Raw genomic sequence first — 25,208 nt, forward strand, 5'->3', positions numbered from 1 at the left:
TCAACAAGATGGTTGAGATATTCAGGATCACAGGTGCACCCAAATGATTTTCATTCAAGAGGAGGTATATACTTGAAGCACCTCCACCAGAACCATTATGAAATTGTTGAATGTGTAAAACTGTCTGCAGAAAGTGAAAGACATTGCACAGGTATCAATTGTGGAAGTCCAATTCCATCACTCAAATTTGGAACCGACATGGATAAACATGAAGTGTTAAGTGGGAGTGAGATCTCATTAACATGCAACAGTATGGATCAAATGTTCACGCTTGGTGGTAAAGGGAAAAAATGGAAAGGACTGCGGCAAAAAAATCAGAGAAATTTCGTCAAAAGCAGAAAAGAACAAAAAGTAAACTTTCTGTTAATAAACCGATGAGAAACCCATATGTTGACAACAATCTCTATAGGCAGACAAAGAAAGCATACACACAAGACAGATATGAAAATGATTCAAATGACAAAGCCAGAAGAAAAGCACATAGTAGGCTGAAATATGAAAATGATAAAGAGCATCAGGAAACTAGGAAAAGAGCTATCAAGACAAAGTATAAACATGACGAGGGCCACAAGGAGTCGGTGAAGGCGTATAGCAAGACAAAGTATAAACATGACGAGGGCCACAAGGAGTCGGTGAAGGCGTATAGCAAGACAAAGTATAAACATGATGAGGGCCACAGGGAGTCGGTGAAGGCATGTAGCAAGACAAAGTATTCCAAAATTGAATGCCATCGGGAAGATGCAAGAGCTCGTAGCGTAAATAAATACAAAAGTAGCAATGTACACAGAGAAACCTTGAAACAAAGAAATGTTGAGGCTAGATGTAAAAAACAAACCAAAAATAAGGAAATGACAAACATTATAGCAAAGTTCAAGGAAAAGGTTTCTCATGGACCAAATCATATCTGTTGCGTGTGCCATCAGCGTTTTAAAAAAAATCAAGTATTGACTTGTAGAAGAGAATCCTATGAACAAAAGGGCTTGCTGGTAAAAGCAATGTCTAAAAAGTGCATTACCGAGACATATTTCCATGAGTGTTCTACAAGTTCTTCTGAAGAGTGTCCTCTGAAAAGAACCCCTTTGTCAAAACTATGGATTTGTTTCACTGGCCACCGGAAAATTCTGTGTGGAGAGCTGCCAGCCGACGCCGTTGCTAATAATTTGCATTTGGAGCCGATTCCTGAAGAACTTCAATGTCTTAATTCATTAGAGCAGTATCTCATGGCATTGCATATTCCATTTGCAAAATTGAGTGGGCTTCCTCAAGGTGGACAGTATGGAGTCCATGGGCCAGTTGTATATGCGTTCCCTCCGATATAGAGAAATCCACAAGTGTTTTACCTCGGGCTGAATCAGATGATCAGATCATAAGGGTGAAGCTAAAGAGAAGAATCTCCTACAAGGGACATCATCTTTATAAATTTGTCAATTCAGCTCATGTCAAAAATGCCCTCAAGTTTCTAGTTGCCAACACCAAGTGGTATGGTGATGTTAAATTCAACAAACACTGGGTTAATTCTCTCCCTAATGTTGTTGAAGAAAACGAAGACGAAATAAACGACATGGACAGAGATGACACATTGCCTGATTTGACAGAAACCGAGATCTCTGAAAACAAAACCCGAGAGCCTGACTTGGAAGACCATGGAATGTACATGGACAGTTGCCCTCAATCGGTAGATATCGGACAGGAAGTTCTTGATCACCATTTTGACGATATCCTTTGTATCGCTCCTGCTGAAGGCAATAATCCGGTTAATAGTGGGGGGGCCAATGTAGCAGATTGAAATGCCCGGTGAAATTGCTTGTTAATTTTTGGACACTGGTTGGGCTGTCTTTAGGGATGATATAAGTTCTAGAAAAAATATGTCTCCAATTGTTTCAAGTTCTTTATGGCGGCCATTTTGGATTTTCAAAATGGCGGATATCGAAAACGTAAAATTCCATTATCTTGGCTTCTAAATGACCTAGAGTTTCGATTCTGGTGTCCAGTTGTACATTTTTGGGGATAGAGAATTGAATGAAACCTTCTTTAATAACCTACAAGGGATAAAAATAGGTTTTTATGGCACAGCCGAACCAGTGTCCAAAATCTAACTTAATGCACATCTATCTTAATTGTTATTTGTTATTTGTATGTTCCAGATTCGTGACCCTGAGCTATGATGGAGCCAAAAAGCAAGAAAACCAAGAAAGAAACTGATTTCACACTTTGCATTCAGTGCCAGGATCCCCAAGGTGCACTAGTGACTGAGCCAGCACTGGGCTCATATGCAAAGTTTCTCCAGTTCATCCAGGAGAGGGCACGATATGGTGATGCCGACTTCAAACAGATCAGCGAACGATTAAGCTGTTTCACTGCCACTGACTTGAGGAACAATAAAGCAAAGTGGCACCGGGCATGTTATGGATCTACATGCAACACTGCTCACCTGGAGCGTGCTAGAGTTCGCCACCAGAAAGCCTGCGAACATGGCGACACCCAGCATCTTCATAAGAGGTGTGGACGTCCTTCTTCTGCACCTGCCGCTGCAAGTACCTCAGGTTCTACGCAAGACGAGACTCTTCGCTTCACACGTTCATCATCAACTCCATTCAACAGAGACCTTTGTTTCTTCTGTCAAGAGGTCACTAAGGAAAGTGTACATGTTGTATGCACGTTCAACGCAGGTAAACAGCTGAAGAAAGCTGTTGAAGAAGGCAGCAACCACAAGTGGAAAGTTCAGCTGAGTGCTGCCATCAGTGCACATGATGCTCATGCGATCGACGTCAAGTATCATCTCCCATGCTGGGTGCAGAATGTCCAACGTGCTCCCAAGAGTGGGACATCAAGTGATGACAAAGAACACATACTGCAAGAAACTAATGTTATCAAAATAGCCGCAGACATTGAGTTTGTCAGCCTTGTTCGCTCTCTACTCCAAGCTGGTGAAATTCTCAACATGTCTGACCTGAAGTCGGTTTACTCCAGGATTCTTGACAATAATGGTGTGCACAATGTCCCATCACCTACTACCCAAGGCATGAAGGAGAAAATCAACTCTCACATTGATGACGTTCACTTCATGAAACCAAAACGTCGAAACGAGTCAGACTGTGTATTCTCCACTGCCGTGCGTGATGCAGCTGTCGAAGATGCAATGACGAAGACAAATGAAAAAAACATCGAACAACTGTTTGAGAGTGCCTCTGTTCTCCGCAGTGCCATTGCTTGTCAGAACAAGCACCCATGGCAATTTGAAGGAGAAATGAACACTGATGATGCTGAAAAGCATGTACCCAAAGTACTCTATGCTTTCCTCCGCTGGCTACTGGAAGGACCAGCCACGAGCATTGAGCCAGAGACTATGCGCTCAGCCACTATTCATCGAGATGTTATAACCATCAGTCAGAACATCATGTACGGCTACAAGTCAAAACGCCAAGTCACGTACAAGCCCAAAGAGCCAGATGCACCATTCCGCCATCGCTTAGAATGGCCACAGCAGCTTGCCGTTGCCATTGTAGTCCATCAGTCCACCAGAAACAAGAAGCTTCTGGATTTCCTGCATGGGTTCGGTCTGTCTGTTGATTATAGTCGGATCTTGCGGTTGGAGACACAGCTGGCCAACTCAGTCATAGAGTCTACGACAGAACAGGGTGTATACTTTCCAAGAACCATGCGCATAGGGACGTTTGTCTTCTTTGCAGTGGACAACAGTGACTTCAATGAAGACACACCTGATGGGAAGCGGACACTCCACGCTACAGCCTGGGCACTCTACCAACGACGGGAACATGCACCCTCCACAGATGAACATAGAACACTGACACTACATGACCGAAAGGCCAGACACCGCTCACTCAAGGTTCTGACTGCTCCAGACTTTGTTCCTTGCCAAGCACCAAACAAACAATCTGCCACAGGTACCACGTATAGCTTCAAGACACGGTCAAACCCAGATGTCACCAAGCCGTACTCTGCGACGGACACAGTGTGGCTACTTTCACGCACAATCATGCGAACAGCTGAAGCTGAGGACGTACAAGAACGTACACGACCAGAGATCAACTTGAAGGATGCCATAGGTCAATATGAATTCACCGCGCTTCCACGAACCCTCTTTGCAATGGCTGGGACACTACTACCATGCACAGACAAAAGCAAGCTCATGGGCATCCTAGAAGATCTACCCAAGAAGTCAACTGGCACTGGTCAGCAGCCAGACGACGACAATCCTGAACATACTCCACCCCCTCCCAAGAAGGTGACTGTCATAGACGGCATGGCATTAGTGCAAGCAATGGGTAAGCCACAATGGGTCAAAACATGTGCCCAGTGGGCTGGCCATTTCAATGCAACACTGGACTGCAAGACCAACGGGTATGATGAAGTCCACCTCGTGTTTGACCGATATGATCTGCCAAATTCACTGAAAGAGGCCACACGGGAGAGGCGCCAAGGTGGCAAGCCGCCCACTGCTTACCACGTTCAAGACAGCACCCCGATTGGGAAACTGACAGCAAAACAGTTCCTGTCGCACACCAACACCAAAGATGAGCTAACTGTCTATCTGGCAAAGAAAGCTCTGTGTCACTTTGAGGGGACTACCAAGGTCTTCATCGTCACTTCAAGGCAGGATGTCTTCTCCAACTGCATGGATGTACAGCATCTCCGTAGCTCCCAGGAGGAGGCTGATACGAGGATCTTTCTTCACAGTCTAGATGCCGTCCGAAGAGGTGCAACACAGCTGTACATTCAGTCACCTGATACTGATGTATTCATCCTAGCACTCCACCGGTACCATGAACTATGCAAAGACACATACTTCATCACGGGTGTGGGGAACAAGAAGAGGCAAATCTCACTGGAACCAATAGTACATGAACTTGGTGTCAGGAAGGCTGCAGCCCTACCAGGATTCCATGCATTCACGGGAGCAGACCAGACTGGTCGGTTTGCCGGCAAGGGAAAGCTCACATGTTGGCAAGCCCTCAATAGGTGCTCTGTTGAGGTGGTATCTGCGTTTCATGACCTTGGGGCCTCTGAGGAGCTGAGAGCTGACACAGAAAGTGACATTGAGGCATTTGTATGCCAGCTGTATGAGCCTCGTACTACAGTTGTGGATGTGGGCAAGCTGAGGTGGAGACTGTTTACCAAGAAACAGCTAGAGGCACAGAAGCTGCCACCAACACGGGGAGCTTTACATGAAGCCATTGCTCGTGCACATTTCCAGGCCATGGTGTGGCATCAGGCTGATGTACCGGACCCCCAGCTTCCACAACCAACAGAACATGGATGGAGAGCAGAAGGAGATCAGCTGGTGCCCATCACAACCAAGGACCCTCCAGCCCCAGCTGCCATCACACATCTAATCAAATGTAACTGCAAGAAGACCCAATGCATGTCTCACTGCTCCTGCAGGTCTCAGCATCTCAACTGTTCTGAGATGTGTATGTGTGGGGCAGATGAAGAGGTGTGTGGTAACACGGGTCAGGAGCGCCCCATGGGAATCGATAACACTGATGATGAGGAGGATGGAGATCCTTCAATGTAACAATGAACACTGCCAACTAAAAATATTGCACAAAGACATTATAAGTGTACATTTGAACACTAAAGTCCAGCCTTTATGTGATTTAGAAGTGAAAATGATGGAAAAAAAATATATATATGTGTTGGCATAAGTGCGTGAAAATCCAAGATGGCTGCCATAAGAACCCTTTTGATCATATGTAGGTGTATAAATGTGTGTTTATTGGATTAAGTATCCGCAAATATGTACATTTGGACACCAAAATTAACACTCTAGGTCATTTAGAAGCCAAGATAATGACAATTTCGGTTTTCAACAAACGCCATTTTGATAATCCAAAATGGCCGCTATAAAGAACTTGAAAAAAATGGAGACATATTTTTTCTACAACTTCTATCATCCCTAAAGACAACCCAACCAGTGTCCACAAATTAACATTTGAATTCAACGGGAAAACATTGGCCCCCCCACTATAAGCTGTTAATGGATGAGAGCAATGAAGCGAAATCATTTCCCGTTTTGTTTCCAACTGGTGGACCAACATACCATGACGACCGTGTAGCAAAAATAACTATTGCTCGTTATTTGCATACACGCCTAATGCTAGTTGACAGTAGATTTGCACAGAACACAGATTATATTTTCTATGCACAGTACCTGTCAGAAGTGTACCAAGTGTTGTCCAGTGTTTCCATTGCTTTAAGGAAAAGCTACTTGAATGCATTTGCTAAAGGTAGTAAAGTCACAGCCCAAAAACTAATGGACAGAAACACATTGGCAGACATGCTGAAATGTGATGAAGGTTACAAATATCTGAAGCCTATCAGAGGAACACCGGCCTTCTGGCAAGTATCCCAAAAGGATTTATTTGCAATGTTCAGACAACTAGGAAAACCCACATGGTTCTGCTCATTTTCATCAGGTGACATGAGATGGACAGAGATTATTGAAGCAATTCTCCAAGAAGAGGGAGACTCTCGCAATGCAAATGACTTAGACTGGTCTGAAAAATGCTTCATCCTCAAAAGGAATCCCATAACAGCTGCAAGAATGTTTGATCACAAGTTCCGTAGCTTTTTGAAAGACGTCATGTCACAAGCCAAACCTATCGGTAAGATCAAGGACTATTTCTATAGAATTGAGTTTCAACAGCGTGGTTCTCCTCATACGCACTGTTTGTTTTGGGTTGAGGATGCACCTACACTTGGCAAAGACTCAGATGAGGCAGTTGTATCTTTTATTGATCAGTACATCACCTGCGAGATGCCATTAAATGACGACGAATTGCATGAAATTGTCAATGCTGTTCAAAAGCATAGTTCTAAGCACTCCAAATCTTGCAGAAAAAGGGAACGGTTGGGTTTGAGGGTTCCATTTCCCACGTCCACCATCAAACACGACTTTTATTTCTAGGAATGACGATGTGGAAAGTCAAGCCATTGACAAATTGCATGTGCAGCCTGACAAACAACCAAATCATATGACGAAAGAGGAAGCCAAACAGTTATTGATGAAAATTTGGAATGCTCTTCAAGACACTGAGAACAACTTTGACCATGCCAATGCTTTGTTTGCCCATGTTGGGATAAATCAGGATTTGTTTCAAGAAGCATATGAAATACTAAACAAGAAGACAAATGTCGTGTTGCAACGTAATCCAAAGGATGTTTGGGTCAACCAATACAATGCTCATCTCCTCCACTGTTGGAATGCCAATATGGACCTCCAATATGTTGCAGACGCATACTCTTGCATTGTTTATATTATCTCATATATTTCAAAGACTGAGAGAGAAATGGGGGCTGTTACTCGAGCACGCTCGAAAAGAGGCATTGAATGGAAACGAAGATGCTAAGCAAACTCTGAAGAAATTAGGTGCTATTTATCTCCACAACAGAGAGGTTAGTGCTCAAGAAGCCGTTTTCAGAGTGTGCAACTTACGATTAAAAGAATCATCAAGAAAGGTGCAGTTTGTTCCTACAGGAGACAATCCAATAAAAATGAGTCTGCCATTTGATGTTTTAAAGAAGAGAAGCAAAGGCAAAGATTTGGATGCTGACCAGATATGGATGACAAGTCTTCCTGATCGTTATCAAAATAGACCAGATCAAGAACTATTTGACGAAATGTGCCTTGCCTCTTTCTGTTCAGAATTTAGAGTCCTCTCAAAATCTGAGGTATCCAATGTAATGGACGTAAACCGAAAAAGTCAAATTTACAGATTACAAAATGGATTAGGACATATACAGAGACGGACACGAACACAACCTGCAGTCATTAGATATCCAAGATTCTCACCAACAAAAGTCAGAGAAGTATTATCAGAGCTTGCTGCAGCTATTTCTGCCATATCGATTGGAGAGTCATTCAAAGCCTGACAAATATGAAAATTTCAAAATTTCTATCAAATTGGAGCTGTGAAATGTGGGAAAAACGAAGTTGAACCAGTGAAATACATAGTGGAGAGAAACAAAGCGAAGTTTGAACTTGATGCCGATTCAATGGATAAAGCATAAGAGATATTTCAGAAATGTGGTCCATTGGGTGATGCATGGGCACAAATATGCACAGAGACTGAGGTTGAACGGTTAACCTGTTTGGAAAACCAAAAAAGAGAAAACTGCAGATCCACAAGAGGATAGTGACATACCAGACTTATTAAAGGAAGAAAAGAAATCATGCAGCATTGAAATCCACCAATGTATTGTGAAAAAAGATGAGGCTGAAAACTTGCTTCGATGCTTGAACGAGAAGCAGCGTGAGATATTTTATGCCGTGAGGCAATGGTGTCTGAATAAACGCAACGGGAATGAGCCAAAACCATTTCATCTCTTTGTCACCGGTGGTGCAGGAACAGGAAAGAGTCATTTAATAAAAACAATTCAGTATGAAGCTTCCAGACTTCTGGCTCCTATCTTACCAAATCCTGATGATGTATCTGTTCTACTGACAGCTCCAACAGGTGTCACAGCATTCAACATCAATGCCTCCACTATCCACAGTACATTTTCAATCGGTGTGGATGCAAAATTACCATACCAGCCTCTCGGTGATGAAAAAAATCAACTCTTTACGTTCAAAGTTGAGTGGTTTACAGATAATTATAATTGACGAAATTTCATTGGTTGACCAAAAGCTGTTAACAGATGTACATGGACGATTAAGACAGATAAAGCAATGCCGTGATTTCGCTCCCTTTGGTAATGTGAGTGTCATTGCTATCGGTGACTTCTACCAGCTTTCACCTGTGAAAGGCAAAAGCCTGTATGCGGAAAACGTTGGCTTCAATCTCTGGGCAGACTTGTTCCATATTGCTGAGCTGACTCAAATAATGCGACAGAAAGACGGCGAATTTGCAGAGATCCTAAATCGATTAAGAACACGGAAAAAGTGTGACCCCTTAGACGACAAAGACAAGGATACTCTACAGAAATGTGAAACTGGCGAAGAGCCTGACTGCATTCATATCTATGCAACAAATGAACAAGTCGACAAACACAATCTCACCAAGCTAGCTTCTTCCTGCTCAAATCTTGTTGCTATTAATGCAGAAGATTTCTACAGAGACCCAAAACCCGGTAAACTACAAAGAAAAGAAGGCCAGTATATTAAAGGGTTCAACACCAATCTAGCCCGGAGAGTTACCCTAGCTGTGGGGGCACGAGTTCTGTTGACTAAAAACATTGATGTGTCTGATGGTCTGGTGAATGATGTATTCGGCACTGTATCACATATTTCACAAACTCCAGGTAGTACATTTCCTCAAATGATTTATGTGGTGTTTGACAATGTAAAGGTTGGTGAGAAATTGCGAAGACATACAGCAGAATCATTATCATTGCCTGTTAATAGCACCCCTATTGCTCCCCAGGAAGATCGAGTTACTAACAGTGGTGGCATAAGATGTCAATTTCCAGTGAAGCTGGAATTTGGGTGGTCAATTCATAAAATCCAGGGATGTACTTTAAAGGAAGCTGTTGTCTCATTGGAAAAGATATTTACTGCTGGTCAAGCATACGTGGCCCTACGTCAATGGAAGGTCTCACAATTCAGAATTTCAAGCAATCTGCCATTTACTGCAATGAAAACGTAACAGCGGCTATGGGCAGTATGCCATCTTTTATTACCCCCAACACACACTGACAGCACACACGGAAGAATCGGTTGTAAAATAATTTTACACAATATTCAAGGCTTGAAATCACATATAAATGACATACAGTTCGACAGGCGCTTCTTGGAGTGCAATTTCATTTGCCCTACAGAAACGTGGCTATCGAATGACAGAGATGGAAAACCTGAACTGGATAACTTTGCATTCCATCACAAACCACGACAGCAAAGTTATGATTCGCCAGTTTGTGTTGACCTAGAGCAGCAGTCTCATGGAGGTGTTGGCGTGTATTCTAAGACAGGTACTCGCTGCGAGATTTTGACTCCTCCAGCAAGAAACTTAGAATATCTTGCATTTCATTCAGGTGACAGAAATATCATAGTCGCTGTTATATACAGGCCCTCATCATACAACATAGCCACTTTCAAAGAAAACCTGAAAGTCTTATTGATCGAGTTAGACAAATTCCCTGGTGGTTGTGTTGTTATGGGAGATCTCAATGAGGATATCTTTAAATCTTCTTCTTTAGCAAAGGTTATGGAAAGTCACGGTTACAGTCAGTTTGTAACTGAGCCAAGGACAGAAAACGGAACATTGATCGACCATGTGTATGTGAGAAGAACAAACGTGAATGTTAAAGTACTTCCCACATATTATAGCTATCACGAAGCTATTTCTGTTCAACTGTAAACGTCAGACTCAACGATCTCAAAATGATTGCGCTGAGGAAGTAAGGAAAGGAGTAGGGGGAGAACAAAGTGTCACATTTGAACAACAACGTAATGTTTTATCAAAGCATTGTGGAATGATGAAAACTGATTGATCAATATCATAATTCTCTCGAACTGTGCTGAGTGAGTATATGTATGAATTTATATATATTACACATACGTGTGTGTGTGTGTGTGTGTGTGTGTGTGTGTGTGTGTGTGTGTGTGTGTGTGTGTGTGTGTGTGTGTAAGTATTTGTCTCATCAATTTATTTTATTTGCTGTTATGGCTTCTCATAAACATACATTATGTTTACTTCCTGTTGAGTGCTGCACTGTTTTTCTATGATGTCCATTAAATGTACAATTCAACCATATTTCAATTGTGTGCTATCAAATACTATCAGGAAAAGAAAACAAGTGACATACTATAATTGCTCACTTTCAACTAAATCGATCGAAAAACCAAGGAGAAATGTGTTTTGAAAGTTTTCATGAAATCCAATGTGGCCACCATGTGACATAACCTATGATGTCATAGTTATGATATGCATCCGATCAAGTGCCATCTATAAGTGGTGAAAGTTTCAACTCGATCGATCGCAAAATTAAGGCAGGGATGCATTTTAAAGGTTGTCATGCGCGGGGCGATTAAAGAAGACCTAGGCGTGATGGGCGGAATTGCGGTTGACATCACCATTAGAGACACCAGCGGTTCTCCCCGGTCAACACGGCTGCTGTGTTATGTGTCCAACGGCATGGAGAAAGCATTCCTGTGTAGAGAGGCACTTGTCGCCTTGGGTACCATCCCCATTAACTTCCCAGCTACCACTCCCACAGAACACCTAGCCTCGACTGCAGCTGCAGAGAATTATGAGGAGCCAACCTGTTCTTGTCCCAAGCGTGACCTTCAACCACCCCCAATACCAACCTCTCTACCCCCGGGATTACAGGCCACTGAAGAGAATGTAGATGCACTGAAGGCATGGCTTCTCGAATATTACGGGCCCACAACATTTAATGTGTGCGAGCACCAACCACTGCATCTCATGAAATGCGAACCCCTACATCTTCATGTCGACCCCAATGCCACACCGGTGGCTATCCACAAGCCAGCACTGATCCCAATCCATTGGCAGGACAAAGTACATGCTGATCTCCAGAGGGATGTCCGTATCGGCGTGCTGGAGCAGGTCAGCCCAAACACATCTACAACATTGTGCTCCCGGATGGTTGTGACAGGCAAAACCGATGGCACACCGAGGCGGACTATAGACCTGCAACCCCTAAACCGTCAGGCCGCACGTCAAACCCACCATGTGCCCAGCCCTTTCCACCTGGCCGACCGCATCCCTCAGGGCACAAAGAAAACGGTGATCGATGCATGGAATGGGTATCACTCGGTGCCCATCCGCGAGGAGGACCAACACTTTACCACATTCATCACACCATGGGGACGCTATAGGTATAAGGTAGCCCCACAGGATTTCCTGGCCAGCGGTGATGGTTATAACCAACGCTTTGATGCTATCATCGCTGATTTCCAGAACAAGGTAAAGTGCGTTGGACACCTGCATGTGGGTGGATTCTGTCGAGGCAGCATTCTTTCAGGCGTGCGCATGGCTTGACGTATGCGCCCGTAATGGTATTACGCTGAATCCAAGGAAATTCCAGTTTGCCCAGGACGCTGTTGACTTTGCTGGTCTCACAATAACTCCGACCAACATACGGCCCAGCGCCAAGTTCCTCGATGCAATTAGGAAGTTCCCCACGCCAACCGACATCACCGGTGCTAGATCTTGGTTCGGGCTGGTCAACCAGGGAGCGTACGCCTTTGCCATGGCACAACAAATGAAGCCATTCCGGGCATTACTCAAGCCTTCCACAAAATTCACCTGGACAGAGGAGTTGGATGAAATATTCCACAGATCGAAGGACATCATCATCCAAGAAATGCAGGAGGGTGTCCGACTGTTTGACCCATCTCGACCAACATGCTTGGCAACAGACTGGTCGGTTGATGGCATCGGATTCCTCATGATGCAGAAGTACTGTCAGTGCGAGTCCAGAACACCTACCTGTTGCCCTGACGGCTGGAAATTGTGCTTAGTGGGCAGCAGGTTCACCCATCCTGCTGAAAGCCGGTATGCTCCCATTGAAGGCGAGGCATTGGCTATCGCCTACGCGCTCCACCAAACTCGTTACTATGTGCTGGGCTGTACAGATCTGATTGTGGCCACCGACCATAAGCCTCTACTCCAGGTCCTGAATGATAGGTCACTCACAGATATTGCCAACAGGAGACTCCTCAACCTCAAAGAGAAGACCCTGCCATGCAGGTTCACAATCATACATGTGCCTGGCAGGAAGAATTTGGGCCCTGATGCCGCTTCAAGACACCCTGTTGATCAACCCATTCGCCTCCACTTACCAGGTGAGCCGTCAGAATCTGACCTCGCTAACATGTCAGTACTCCACCACAACCCCACAGCCAGCTCTCCCCTGCACGGAGAGAACACTGATTTAGCCGATGACACTTCTACAGTTGCAGCTGCTTCCGCCGCCCTTAAAACTGTCATCCAAGTCGTCACATGGGACATGGTCCGCGAGGCGACAGCTTCGGACATGACATTTCGAAACCTCATCACACACCTGGAGAATGGGTTCCCAGCTGATTGCAGAGAGCTCCCCGCTGACCTGCGCCCCTTTCACCGCTACTCTGCCAGTCTGTGTGCAGTGGGTGGCGTGGTACTGATGGGCTGGAGGATTGTTATACCACCCACGCTCCGCACACCCATTCTCCACGCACTCCATGCCGCCCACCAGGGTGTTAGTGCGATGCGTGCACGAGCCATGGATTCGGTATACTGGCCTGATATTTCCATCGACATTGCCCGAGTGAGACCAATGTGCACACTGCCACCGGATAGCCAGGAGCAACCCTATGCAACCCCTCTCTGTGTTGACACCCCCAGCCTACCCATTCCAAATGATAGGCAGTGACTACTTCACCCACAATGGCAAGGACTACGTGGTGATTCTGGACAGATACTCGCATTGGCCCATGGTCTTCAGATCGGAATCAGGGGCAGAGGACCTCATCAAACGGTTGCGTGAGATTCGTTACATTCGGTATCCCGGAAGAATTGACCTCTGACGGGGGTCCCCAATTCAAATCAGGCCAAACACAGGAATTCCTGATGGCCTGGGGTGTCCGACACAGGTACTCCTCTGTGGCAAACCCACACGCAAATTGCAGGGCCGAGTTGTCTGTGAAGACGGCCAAGCGCATGCTGATGGACAATGTCACTGCTTCAGGGTCTCTTGATGTTGACAAGTTCCAGCGGGCTCTGCTGATGTACAGGAACTCCATTGACCCTGAAACAAAAGCCTCACCAGCACTTTTCTTGTTTGGAAGACCCATATGTGATGCCATCCCTATTCCCAAGGGCCGATACTCCCCACATGAAACATGGACGGAGCTGATGTCACAACGGGAAATGGCTCTTGCTAGACGCCACTCTAGGGAGCGTGAACGCTGGAGTGAGCACACCCATCTCTTACCCCCACTGCAGGTGGGCGATCATGTCTACCTGCAGAACCTGGTCGGCAACCACCCTGGGAGATGGGAACGCACTGGGACAGTGGTTGAAGTGCGGCAGTACCACCAGTATGTCATTCGTGTTGACGGATCGGGCAGAGTCACCATCCGGAACCGACAACACCTTCGAAAGTTCACTCCCTTCCACAACACTCCCACGTGTGGCACAGGGACAGAATCTGGCCTGGTGGTGGGACTGCCCAGAGAGCCAACCCCCACACAGGCCCCATTGTCACTGCCTCATACGGCCCAGCCACCTGTTCCTACCCCTACACAGGCCCCATTGCCTCATATGGCCCAGCCACCTGTTTCACCCCCTCGCCCATCTCAGGGGCCACATATCACGAGCAGCCCCATCAGTTCACCCGCCTTAGTGAATCCTCCACCACGGAGATCCCCCTGCCCGACGGGACCTAAAACACAGGAACCACGTGCCCTCGCTCGGCTCTTCCCTCACAACCAGGCTGGTTCCAAGGAGCTCCAGCCACCGAGCACTCCCCGCCACCGTGGGCCAACCAGTGTGCCAGATGGACATTAACACTCCAGCTGTGTGACAATCAGTTTTTTTACGTACCCTCAAAAACTTATCCCCGGGGGGGGGGGGGGGGGGGGGAGATAACTAACTATCATCCTTATGTGTGTTACAGGAAGCCGTCATCCTTTTCCACACCCTCCCATCAGGCATCCCAGGCATTTCGTCATAGGGGGGGAAGGAGAACATTGAACATTGTCCCAGTTGGGACCTTCACATTTATTATTTTGACTTTTGATTTGTAATAGAGATTAATGCCTAGGTCACACATAGGTGGATATTTTGGCGACTACCGGCGATCAAGATTTTTCGGCGACTACTGGCGATGTCGGGCGGTCAAATATGGTCAGGCGGCAGTATGGCGACTGCAGGCGGCCACATTGCGACGACGCCCCGAGTGGGATGGCGACTGTCGAAGATCGACGACTGCATTGCGGATGCACGGCGGCAGCGTGGCGACAGTCTGGCGGCTAGATTACGACCGATGGCGGATCGCGGCGACTGCATTGGGGCCGGGTGGCGGTTTACTCCGACGTCCGCAAGACTGCAATAAGACCGCCGGCGATTGGAACCTATTCACGCCACGCTCTCTGCTCGTCGACAGGGTACAGCATGCCTACTAAATGTGGAAAGATGGGGAGGCCTACCAAGGCTCCACAGAGGGCTGAGGACACCGTACCAGATCTGCCAGCTGTAGCAGCAGAAGAGGTCGTCTTTGACCCAGAGGCCACAGCTGCTGAGGCCTCTGGTTCAAAGGCGGCAGACATCGAGGACGTTGACGAGGTGGCCCCCGTGACCAAGGTGGCGAAGAAACCCGCCAAGGATACTGTCATCCTGACAGAGGAACAGGAGCATGACATGGTGGAGTGGTTGTCACAGAACCCCTTGTTCTATGACAAGTCCATGACGTCCTTCAGGGAGAAGGCCAAGAAGCACGCCTTGTGGGTGGCGAAGGCCAGCGAGATCGGTAGAAGTGGTAAGTCCATTTTTATGCTTATTTATTCCAATACAGGGTAAGTAGATGTTGGTAAGTATTTAATTTTCCATTCATTAATCAATTCTCAACAATGACGCAACATTGCTTCCATTGTGTTTGAAATACGACATTCACATTGAAGACAAGGACAGCTACTTATTATGCATTTGTCTTTGAACAGTACAGTCCAGTGCATTGTTCTTCATCAATTACACATTTTTATTCTTTACTAACAGGATCCATTTTGTTGTTTTCAGTGGATGATCTCAAACAGTGGCTCAAGTCACAGCATACCAAGTTCAGTAAGCTGTCGACACAGGGCAGGTCCGGCGACGGTGCCAAGGTCCACACCGACCGCGAGAAGTGGACTCTGGAGAGGTTTGCGTTCCTGGGGAAGCATGTGGTGCGGCACAGTACGAAGGCTGGTGCTACTGTAAGTAATTTTATGTGCAATTATTCCTCTTCTCTGTACAGTACAGTGCGTTAGTACGTTGCTCAGTACAGTACAGTACTGTGTATGTCTGTCAGTACAGTGCAGTACATTATTTGCTAAACTACAGTACTGATGATCGCCATCAACACACGTTTAGCAATGTGGAAGTCTCATGGAAATAGAGGGATGACAATATTTATATGTTTATATGTGTCGTATGTTTTATATTAATATGTTTTTCATCATTATATTGCAGTTGAAGAGGAAGATTGCTGCATCGCAGCTACCACCACCTGAGGTCCCATATGCTGTGCCTGTGCCTGCTGCTCCGGTGTCTGCTCCCCTTGCTCCTCTTGATGACGACGACAGCTTGGAGAGGAATGTCGAGGATCCCTCGTCTCGGGCTGGCACTCCACTCCCGTCATCGCAGCCCCAGACCACCCCCCCCGGCCCCTGCTACCACGAAAAGGAAGCGCCACAGTGATGACTCTACCGTGGCTAGACTGGAGGAGAGGGCTCGCACATCAGCCGTGTTGCAGCAGGAGATCCGGGCCCATCTGCGGGAGGCCGCCGTCCCGACATGTCCACGTGTTGCCTGGGGTCGGTGGATCACTACTCTGCTGCCATCGATCCACGACAGCAACTGGAGCGCCTTCATGAGGGACAGTATTAGCCTGATGATGAGGTACAGCGATGCCTCGCAGCACCTCCATCAGCCACAGGTGATGGTGCAGCAGCAGATGCCAGCACAGATGCCAGTCACAGCACAGCAGACCATGATGGCACCTCTACCCCCACCAGCGATCACCCCGCTACACCTTTGCCGGCACAGCTTGTTTGGGACAGCACCACTCCCACCTTTGGTGCTCCAGTAGCCACCACAGTGCCAGTCTACGGGTGGTGCAGACAACATCACACCACTGACGAACATCTCGGCATTCGCGGGTTTGTCAAGGCTCCTCGGGAGTTTCGCCGTGGACACTGTGGGGATGTCGTCACCGAACCTGCCACCAGCTGACGATGACGATGACTCTGGCAGTCAGGAGTATTGATTATTGGAAAGTTGTGCTATGACCAATTTTTTTTTAAATATGAACAAATGAAATAAATAGAAATAAAATATGAACAAATTTGCATTGGTTTTATTCTTTTTATTTATCTTTATTTCTCTCTTTTACATTTCCCTTTATTCATTTCAATGATGTATGACATGAATGAAGCATGAAGCATAAAGATGTTTGATGTGCAAGAACAAATAACAAAGATGTATCATTGTAATGTAATAATCAAACTTTTCTGCAGGGAGAGAGAATGAAATGAGAGAAAAGAAAGTCCAACACATTATTTCCACTGGTCCCAAGTCCAATAAATAAAGTTTCCAAAGGACCAAAGTCCCAAAAATAAAGTTCCCAAAAGTCCCAAGTCCAAACAATAAAGCCATATCCTTGTCGGCACCACATGACCTCACTCCACGAAGACCCTCACACCATACTGTCTTGCCATGGAATGGAGCCGGCAGGGGAGTTGTAGTAGGTCTTGAGGTAGTTCCTCTGGTCCTTGGCTACACGGGTGTGCACGTTCCCTCTAACCCCCCCTTCTTCAATGTCGGCCAGCTGCGTACCTTCCCTCCAGGAGCCTGGGATGACGTTGTGATCATTATCTTCATGGTCCATCACCTCGTTCTGCTGAGCTGGATAATGCAGACGCATAAGGTTGTGGAGACAAACGGTGGCCAGGATGATAGTATCGATTGTCTCTGGTGTCTGGGCCATGGTTGTGAGTATACAGCGGAACCGGTTGGATAGGATCCCAAAAGCGTTTTCCACGATGCGCCTTGCTTTAGACAAGCGGTAGTTGAAGATCCTTTCCTGGTGGTCCAAGTTCCTCCTGCCATATGGCGTCATCATCCAGGTCTTCAGCGCAAAGGCCGCATCGCCGATGATGAAGTACGGCATGTCTCGGGCATCATGAGGCAGAGGGTCTGGTTCTGGCAAGCCGATGGCGTGATCTTCAACAGCCAACTTCAGATCGCACTGATTCCAGATCTGGGCATCTGATGACGATCCGTTCGCTCCCATGTTCACCCAGATGAACTGGTAGTTGGCATCAACCAGCCCCATCATGATTATGGAGTATAACTTCTTGTAGTTGAAAAAAACGGACCCAGACTTCTTCGGTGCTTTGATGCGGATGTGTTTGCCATCGAGTGCTCCTAGGGCATGGTGCATGTGCCACCTCAGTCCAAATTGCTCAGCTACTGTCTTCCACTCTTCTGGTGTAGAGGGAGTGTTGACGACCTCCTCCAGGTATTCATCGATGATGGCCTGGCAGACATTCCGTACAATGAGGCCGATGGTGTTGTGTGCCACTCGGAAGTTGTACTGCAGGGACATGTAGCTATCCCCTGTCGCAAGGTACCTCAGGGTGATTGCCAGTCTCAGACCTGGTTCTATTGGTTCATGCCAAAATGTGAGCTGCTTGGCGATTCGAGGACCGAGACGCTCTAGCAGCTCGTCAAACAGGGCTGGCTCCATCCTGGTGAAGTTCTTGTAGCCCTGCACGTCTTCGCCCCTGAGCTCTACCATGAGCTGCTCATACTGCCCTAGAGCTGGTCGTCGCAGGAGCCACGGCCTCACCCAATGTCGTCTCTCCCTCCGTTGTCCTCTTTCTTCATGCTGCTCCTCAGCGTGAGCCAGCAGTAGGTCATTCGCAGCAATATCTTGGTCCAGTGCTGCCACGTCATTCAGAAGGACCAGCTTCATCCCATGTTCATCATCCATGATAGATGTTGGTAGATAGACCCTTGGTAGACCTTGACCATAGAACATACTGCAGTGAGCTGAAATGTCCACCCCTATTTATACCTGGCCAGAAAATCGTGGTATGTCGTAATGCAGTCGCCAGGCAGTCGTATCTCTGTCGCCAATGGCCGTAACTCGGCCGCCACTGGTCCTACTGCTGTCGTCGTCAGTCTCCCATAGCCACAGGGGAGACGTGACAGTTCTTCTGTAGTCGATATGCAGCCGCAACAGTGTCGGCCCGTAGTCGGGAAGATGCCGCAGGAAGGCCGTATGGCATTCGCATCTCTGCCGTGCTAGCTGGTGGGGCGATTGTGGAAGACTATGAGCGACTGGGTTGCGGCCGCTTTACGCTCTTATTATGGATACCGACGACAGCATGGCGGTTCCATCACGACAGCATGGCGGATTTTTTTCCATTGCGACTGAGCGTGCCGTTTTAAAACATTTTTAAAACTTTTTGGCCCCTTTGCAACTCTTGCCGACTGCAGCCGACCTGGGGAGGATAACCACGACTACAGGCGACTGTCCATTACGGTTTCATTACGATCGTCGGCGGATGGTGGCGATTTTTTCAGTCGCCAGTAGTCGCCGACAAATCCGCCTATGTGTGACCTAGGCATAAGCTTTAGTTATTCGAAATGCTGTGCACCTGCTTGTGTTGGAAAAGGATTTCACCCTTTGAAATAAAGAAGATGAAGGAAGATGTTGATTTTCATTCAACTCCGACACCCTTCCTGCACACAGCACAGGGCCACTTCCCAGTTCTTTCCACCTCACCACATGCTTTACCACTTGCCATCACCTTCGTCTTTCCGATATTCACCTTCAGACCTTTTGTCTCCATACATTCCTTCCACTTGTTCATCTTTTCCTTCAGTCCATCCATACTTTCCGCAATCGAAACCAGATCATCTGCATACAACAACTCCCACGGTAAACCCTCCTAGTTACGTTCTGAGCCAGCACCTCCATCACAGCTACAAATAGTAGTGGACTTGGTACCGACCCCTGATGCACTCCCACCTTCACCTCAAACTCACCACTGTTCCCGTCCTTCGTCCTTACAGCTGTGCGCGCTCTTTTGTTCATTGCCATCACTACTCTGATCAACCATTCCTCCACTCCTAACTTCCTCATTGCCCATGTCAATACTTTACGTGGAACCCTATCGAATGCTTTCTCCAGATCAACAAACCCAAGAAACAACTTCTTCCTCTTCTCCATGTACTTCTCCTGCAACTGCCTCACAATAAAAAGCGCATCTGTCGTTCCTCTTCCTGGCATAAATCCAAACTGCATTTCGTCGATCTTCACTTTCTTCCTTATCCTCCTTTCCAATACCTTCATTCCATGCTCCAAAAACTTTATCGCTCGGTACGAGCCACACTCGACAGGGTCACCTTTCCCCTTGTATAGAGGGACGAGGGTACTCAGTTCCCAATCCACTGGAATGCGACCTTCTTTCACCGCAAGATTACAGATCTCTGTCATTCTCTTCACACCCCAACTTCCTGCTGCCTTCAACACATCTCCCACAACTCCCGTCGACCCTCCCGCTTTTCTACTCTTCATTGCTTTTATCGCTTCCTCAACTTCCTTCTCAGTTATCTTCTCTGCCGGTCCTAAAACTGGGTTACTCTCTATGTTGCCATCCCATTCATTCTCTGTATTCAACAGCATTTTCATATATCTTTTCCATCTTCCTTTAATTCCATCTGGGTCCACAACGATTTGTCCCACTTCATCCTTCAAGCAACGCACCCCCATCACATCACACCTCTCTTTCGCTATCTGCTTTGCAATCCTGAATACTACTCTCTGACCCTCTTCCGAATCCAAGCGTTCTCCGAACATTTTCCTTCATGCCTCCTGCGCCTTTGCTACCTCTTTCTTTGCAGCCTTCTTGGCTGCCTTATAACTTTCATGCTCTGCTGTTTCTGCTCCAGTACCCTTCGCCTTCTGCCACTCCATGAACTTCTTCCTCTTCTCGTCAATCCTCTTTCCAACTTCATCATCCCACCACCATGTTTCCGAGTGCCTCGGTGGTCCTTTTGTCCATCCACATACCTCACCAACGGCTCCCAACAGACTAGCTTTAATTGACATCCAACCACTTTCAAGCTCAACCACATCATCCTCTACCCTACTCAGCCTCTCTTTTAATGCCTCCCTTACTGTCACCTCTTTTAACCTCCACACCTTCATTCTCGGTTGGTACTTCACCCGCCGAGCTCCCCTCGCACCTTTCACCCTTATGTCGCAGACAACCAAGTGGTGCTGTGAAACAGCCTCCTCCCCCGGGATCACCTTTGTGTCCCGGAGGTGCCCCCTATCTCGCCTACGCACCATCAGGTAGTCAACGGTTGTCGTCGACCCACCTGACGTGTATGTAACAAGCTTATTATCCTCTTTCTGGAACTGAGTATTACAAATCAACAATTCAGCTCCATCAGCAAACTCCAAAATCCTTTCACCTTCTCCATTTCTCACACCATATCCGTAACCTCCATGAACTCCCTCAAAACCATCCATACTCCTTCCCACATGTCCATTTAGGTCTCCTCCTACCACAACAACTTCCTCATCTTTCACGTTTTCCATCAGCTTCTCTATCGCACACCAGAACTTGTCCTTCTCTTCATCGCTCCGACCAACCTGCGGAGCATATCCCGAGATGACGTTCACCAAGAGCTTTCCAATCATCATTTTCACCATCATCAACCTATCACTCACTCTAGTCACACTCACCACACTGTCTACAAACTCCTCAGAAAACAGGACACCAACACCATTCACGCCCTCCAGGCACCCTTGCCACACAAACTTGTATTTCTGTCCCTGCCTACCCTTCACCATTCTCACACCACTTCCCTTCCATCTCGTCTCTTGCACACAACATATGTCCACTCTTCTTCTGACCAATACTTCCACCACTTCTCCTGATCTCCCTGTCATTGTCCCTACATTCCATGTCCCAAACCTCAGAAACCGATCTCCACTTCGGGCTGTACCCTGTCCATATGTAGTTGTAATTGTCATGGTTCTCTGTTTTGAGGCAATGTTTTTATAGCCGGATGCCCTTCCTGACGCCAACCCTCTTAGTCGTCCCTTACGACACGCAGGGATACAGTGTACCTATTCTAATCCAGGGTACACACTGGGAAACGTTTAAAACATGGAAATTCTGGGGGGGGGGGGGGGGGGGGGGGAGGATCACGGCTGCGGGGGCGCCGTCAGCACCACGCCACGTTTGCCACTTCCTCTAAGAATCCTTTATTTTTAAACGTGTATCAAACAGCACGTTGGCATTGCCCGTCAGATTGTCCAAATCTATAAACGAATACAGAAAGTAAATTTCAAAATTCGAAGTCTTTCCAAGCAAATCCAAACACCTGCGCTTGTACCTCTCAGCATCAACTGAGGTGAGGCCACGGGTTCAATCATCAAGCATCCAATCAAGTGACATACTATAATTGGTCAAGGTATCAAGTTCATCTGACCAACGGTTTGGCCTGTCGGTCCATACAAAGTTCACGGCATCACAATATTAATTAAATAAAAAATATGCAGAGTCAGCACTTTTTAAATTGGTGCACCGTAGACTAATTAAGCAAAAAATGAAAAATCGGAGAAAAGAGCGTTCTTCACCTTGGGGTGTACTATATGTCTGCCAAGTTTCAACTCAATAGGTCGAAAAATGAAGGAGGTATATTTTAAAGATTTTCTCAATCCAATATGGCCGCCACATAACGTGACCTATGAAGTCATACTTAGGATATGCATGAAGTCATATGGTATCCCATACATGGTCAAAGTTTCAAATTCCTACGATGAAAGGTGTGACCTACCTGGAGGTCGCCAACAAATTTTCATGGAATCAGAATAATCTATCTATAATTCCAGTAATCTCTGTGTGTGTGTATGTGTGTATGTGTGTGTGTCTGTGACCGCTGTTTCTCGACAACCACGGGTCCGATATACTTGAAACTTAATAATAATAATAATGCATTTATTTTATATAGCGCTTTTCAGGAAGCCCAAAGACGCTTTGACAGAGTGCAAAACATAACGCATAGCAAAACATAAAGACAATTGCAAAAAAAGAAGAATCAATAGGGAAATATTCAAAGCACAAAGGAGGGAGAAGGAGAGGAGATAGTCAGGGGTTAGATGCTGTGGGTTAAATGTTGAATGCAGTGTTGAACAGGTGGGTCTTGAGTGATGTTTTGAATGTGGTGAGTGAGGAGGAGTCTCTGATGGTGTGAGGTAGCGAGTTCCAGAGGGTGGGAGCAGCGATGGAGAAGGCCCTGTCCCCCCAGGATCTAAATTTGGTCCGGATGGGGGGGGTCAGGAGGTTGGTACCAGCAGAGCGGAGGTTGCGGGTGGGAGTGTGTCTGGAGAGGAGGTCAGCCAGGTAGGATGGGGCCAGGTTATGGAGGGCTTTGTAGGTCAAGAGGAGGATTTTGTACTGGATTCTCTGGGAGATGGGGAGCCAGTGAAGCTTGTAAAGGACGGGGGTGATGTGGTCACGGGTCCGGGAATGGGTGAGTAGACGGGCAGCGGAGTTCTGAATGTATTGGAGTTTATTGGTATATTGCTTGCCAGGTATATTGCCAGGTATATTGCTGGGGACCTGAGGATGTGCCTTTTCAAGGTTTCATATTAATCGGAGAAGTAGTTACCGAGCTATGTCCAAAAAACGATTCAACCAATCAGAGAGCAGCGAGCTATCACGTGTGCCGAACGTGGCGAACAGACTCTGCCTCGGACGGCACATCTATCTATAATTCCAGTAATCTCTGTATGTGTGTATGTGTGTATGTGTGTGTGTCTGTGACCACTGTTTCTCGACAACCACGGGTCCGATATACTTGAAACTTGCCAGGTATATTGCTGGGGACCTGAGGATGTGCCTTTTCAAGGTTTCATATTAATCGGAGAAGTAGTTACCGAGCTATGTCAAAAAAACGATTCAACCAATCAGAGAGCAGCGAGCTATCACGTGTGCCGAACGTGGCGAACAGACTCTGCCTCGGACGGCACATTTGAGAGCGTATTCATTTATTTCATGTTGGCAAACTATGTTGGCGCTATGTTGGCGTTAAACTATGTTTTAAAACTAATTAAAACTAATTTGCGATTCATCGTAACTGCGATATGCGACCTTCCGGACAGTCAAATGAGGACGTCACTTCCGGACTTACGGATAGTCATAGTGACGACGTACTGATGCTGAACGTGGCGAGCAGACGCTGTAAGGTACGATCGATTGTAGTACACGTTTATAATAACTCTGCCGATACAGGCCCGATTAACTGCAGCGCCATCCGAGCTGCGGCGTCGGGACGATACATTCATTGTACGGTCACATCACGCACTTACGGGCACGCCCATGGGCCCATGGGCACGCCCATGCATGCATGGGCGAAGACATTTTTTTTTTTTTTTTTGGCAAGGAACGGGCACCCACGTACGGGCACGTCCTAGTAATAATAATAATCCGAGCGATTTCAAAAGGATACCTATGATCCCCTAATTAAAACTGCGGGCAGTGATGATCCGGGGACCATGCCGCTCCATCCCGCAATGCCAAGTGACCTATGACGTCATAATTAGGATATGCATCCGATCAAGTGCCATACTATAAGTGGTCAATGTTTCAACTCAATCGAAAAATGAAGGAGATGCATTTTAAATGTTTTCATCAAATCCAATATGGCCACCATGTCACATGACCTATGACGTCATAGTTATGATATGCATCCAATCAAGTGCCATCTATATAAATAAAGGAGGAGTGTGTGTTTGCGTGTGTCTGTCTGGATGTCCGCTTATAACTCAAGAACTACACATCGGAGAAAGGTTTTAGACACATTCGGAATCAGCATAAAATTCCAGTGGTTATAGGCTACTTTTTATTTTAATGGTTTAAAAAACCGGGCCTCATTTGTAATTGTGCATTTGACAAGTGAACATCAGGTAAACATTCAAACTGATCAATACTCTGAAATTTTGAAATTCATTTGAATTGATCAATTCATGTGGCTATAAATTCAAGTCCACTTTTCTTTCAGGTTCATTTGTATTTGATGTGTTGCACTACAAATGAACAGTATTTCCTGTCATTTGACTTTTGCTCAAAGTATTAATTCATTTGCTATATTTTTTTAAGGTTATCATGCCACTTAAAAGACCCAAATCTCTTGGTCGATCTACTGCAGATTCAAGAAGAAAGAAAGCTCAGAGAGCTGATGAGACCGATGATGAGCAACAAAACAGACTGGAGGACAATCGCCTTAGGCACCAAGATAATCGAACTCAGGAAACCGAGGACCAAAGGACAGAGAGACTGGTGGCTGATCGTGTACAGCACAGAGAAAATAGGTCCTGACAGAATGAGCAAGAAAGACATCAGATGCAGCTTCGTGACAGGTCTCGACGTCAGCTCCGTCGAAGCAGAGAAGCAGAAGAAGAGAGCCTTCAAAGGCAGGAAGAAAACAGGCAAAGGCAGGCAAACAGAAGAAGCA

At 46.5% G+C, this 25,208-nt stretch overlaps 1 protein-coding gene and 1 pseudogene across 4 annotated transcripts in view; both read left to right on the forward strand.

The window, feature by feature from the left end:
- LOC137423903 (uncharacterized) overlaps positions 1–17,014 on the forward strand; it is a 36,563-nt gene extending 19,549 nt beyond the window's left edge. For all 4 annotated transcript variants that reach the window (XM_078774955.1, XM_078774956.1, XM_078774957.1 and 1 more), the window contains 2 exons: positions 15,705–15,880; positions 16,137–17,014. In XM_078774955.1, the coding sequence (XP_078631081.1) occupies positions 15,705–15,880; positions 16,137–16,364 (404 nt within the window). In that variant the 3' untranslated portion in view covers positions 16,365–17,014. The remainder of the gene's footprint in view (positions 1–15,704; positions 15,881–16,136) is intronic.
- On the forward strand, positions 1,562–10,527 carry LOC137423846 (uncharacterized; annotated as a pseudogene).
- Positions 17,015–25,208: the final 8,194 nt, after the last annotated feature.

Source organism: Myxine glutinosa, chromosome 3 (genome assembly GCF_964187855.1).
Source record: "Myxine glutinosa chromosome 3, kmMyxGlut1.1, whole genome shotgun sequence".
Classification (NCBI taxonomy): domain Eukaryota; kingdom Metazoa; phylum Chordata; class Myxini; order Myxiniformes; family Myxinidae; genus Myxine; species Myxine glutinosa.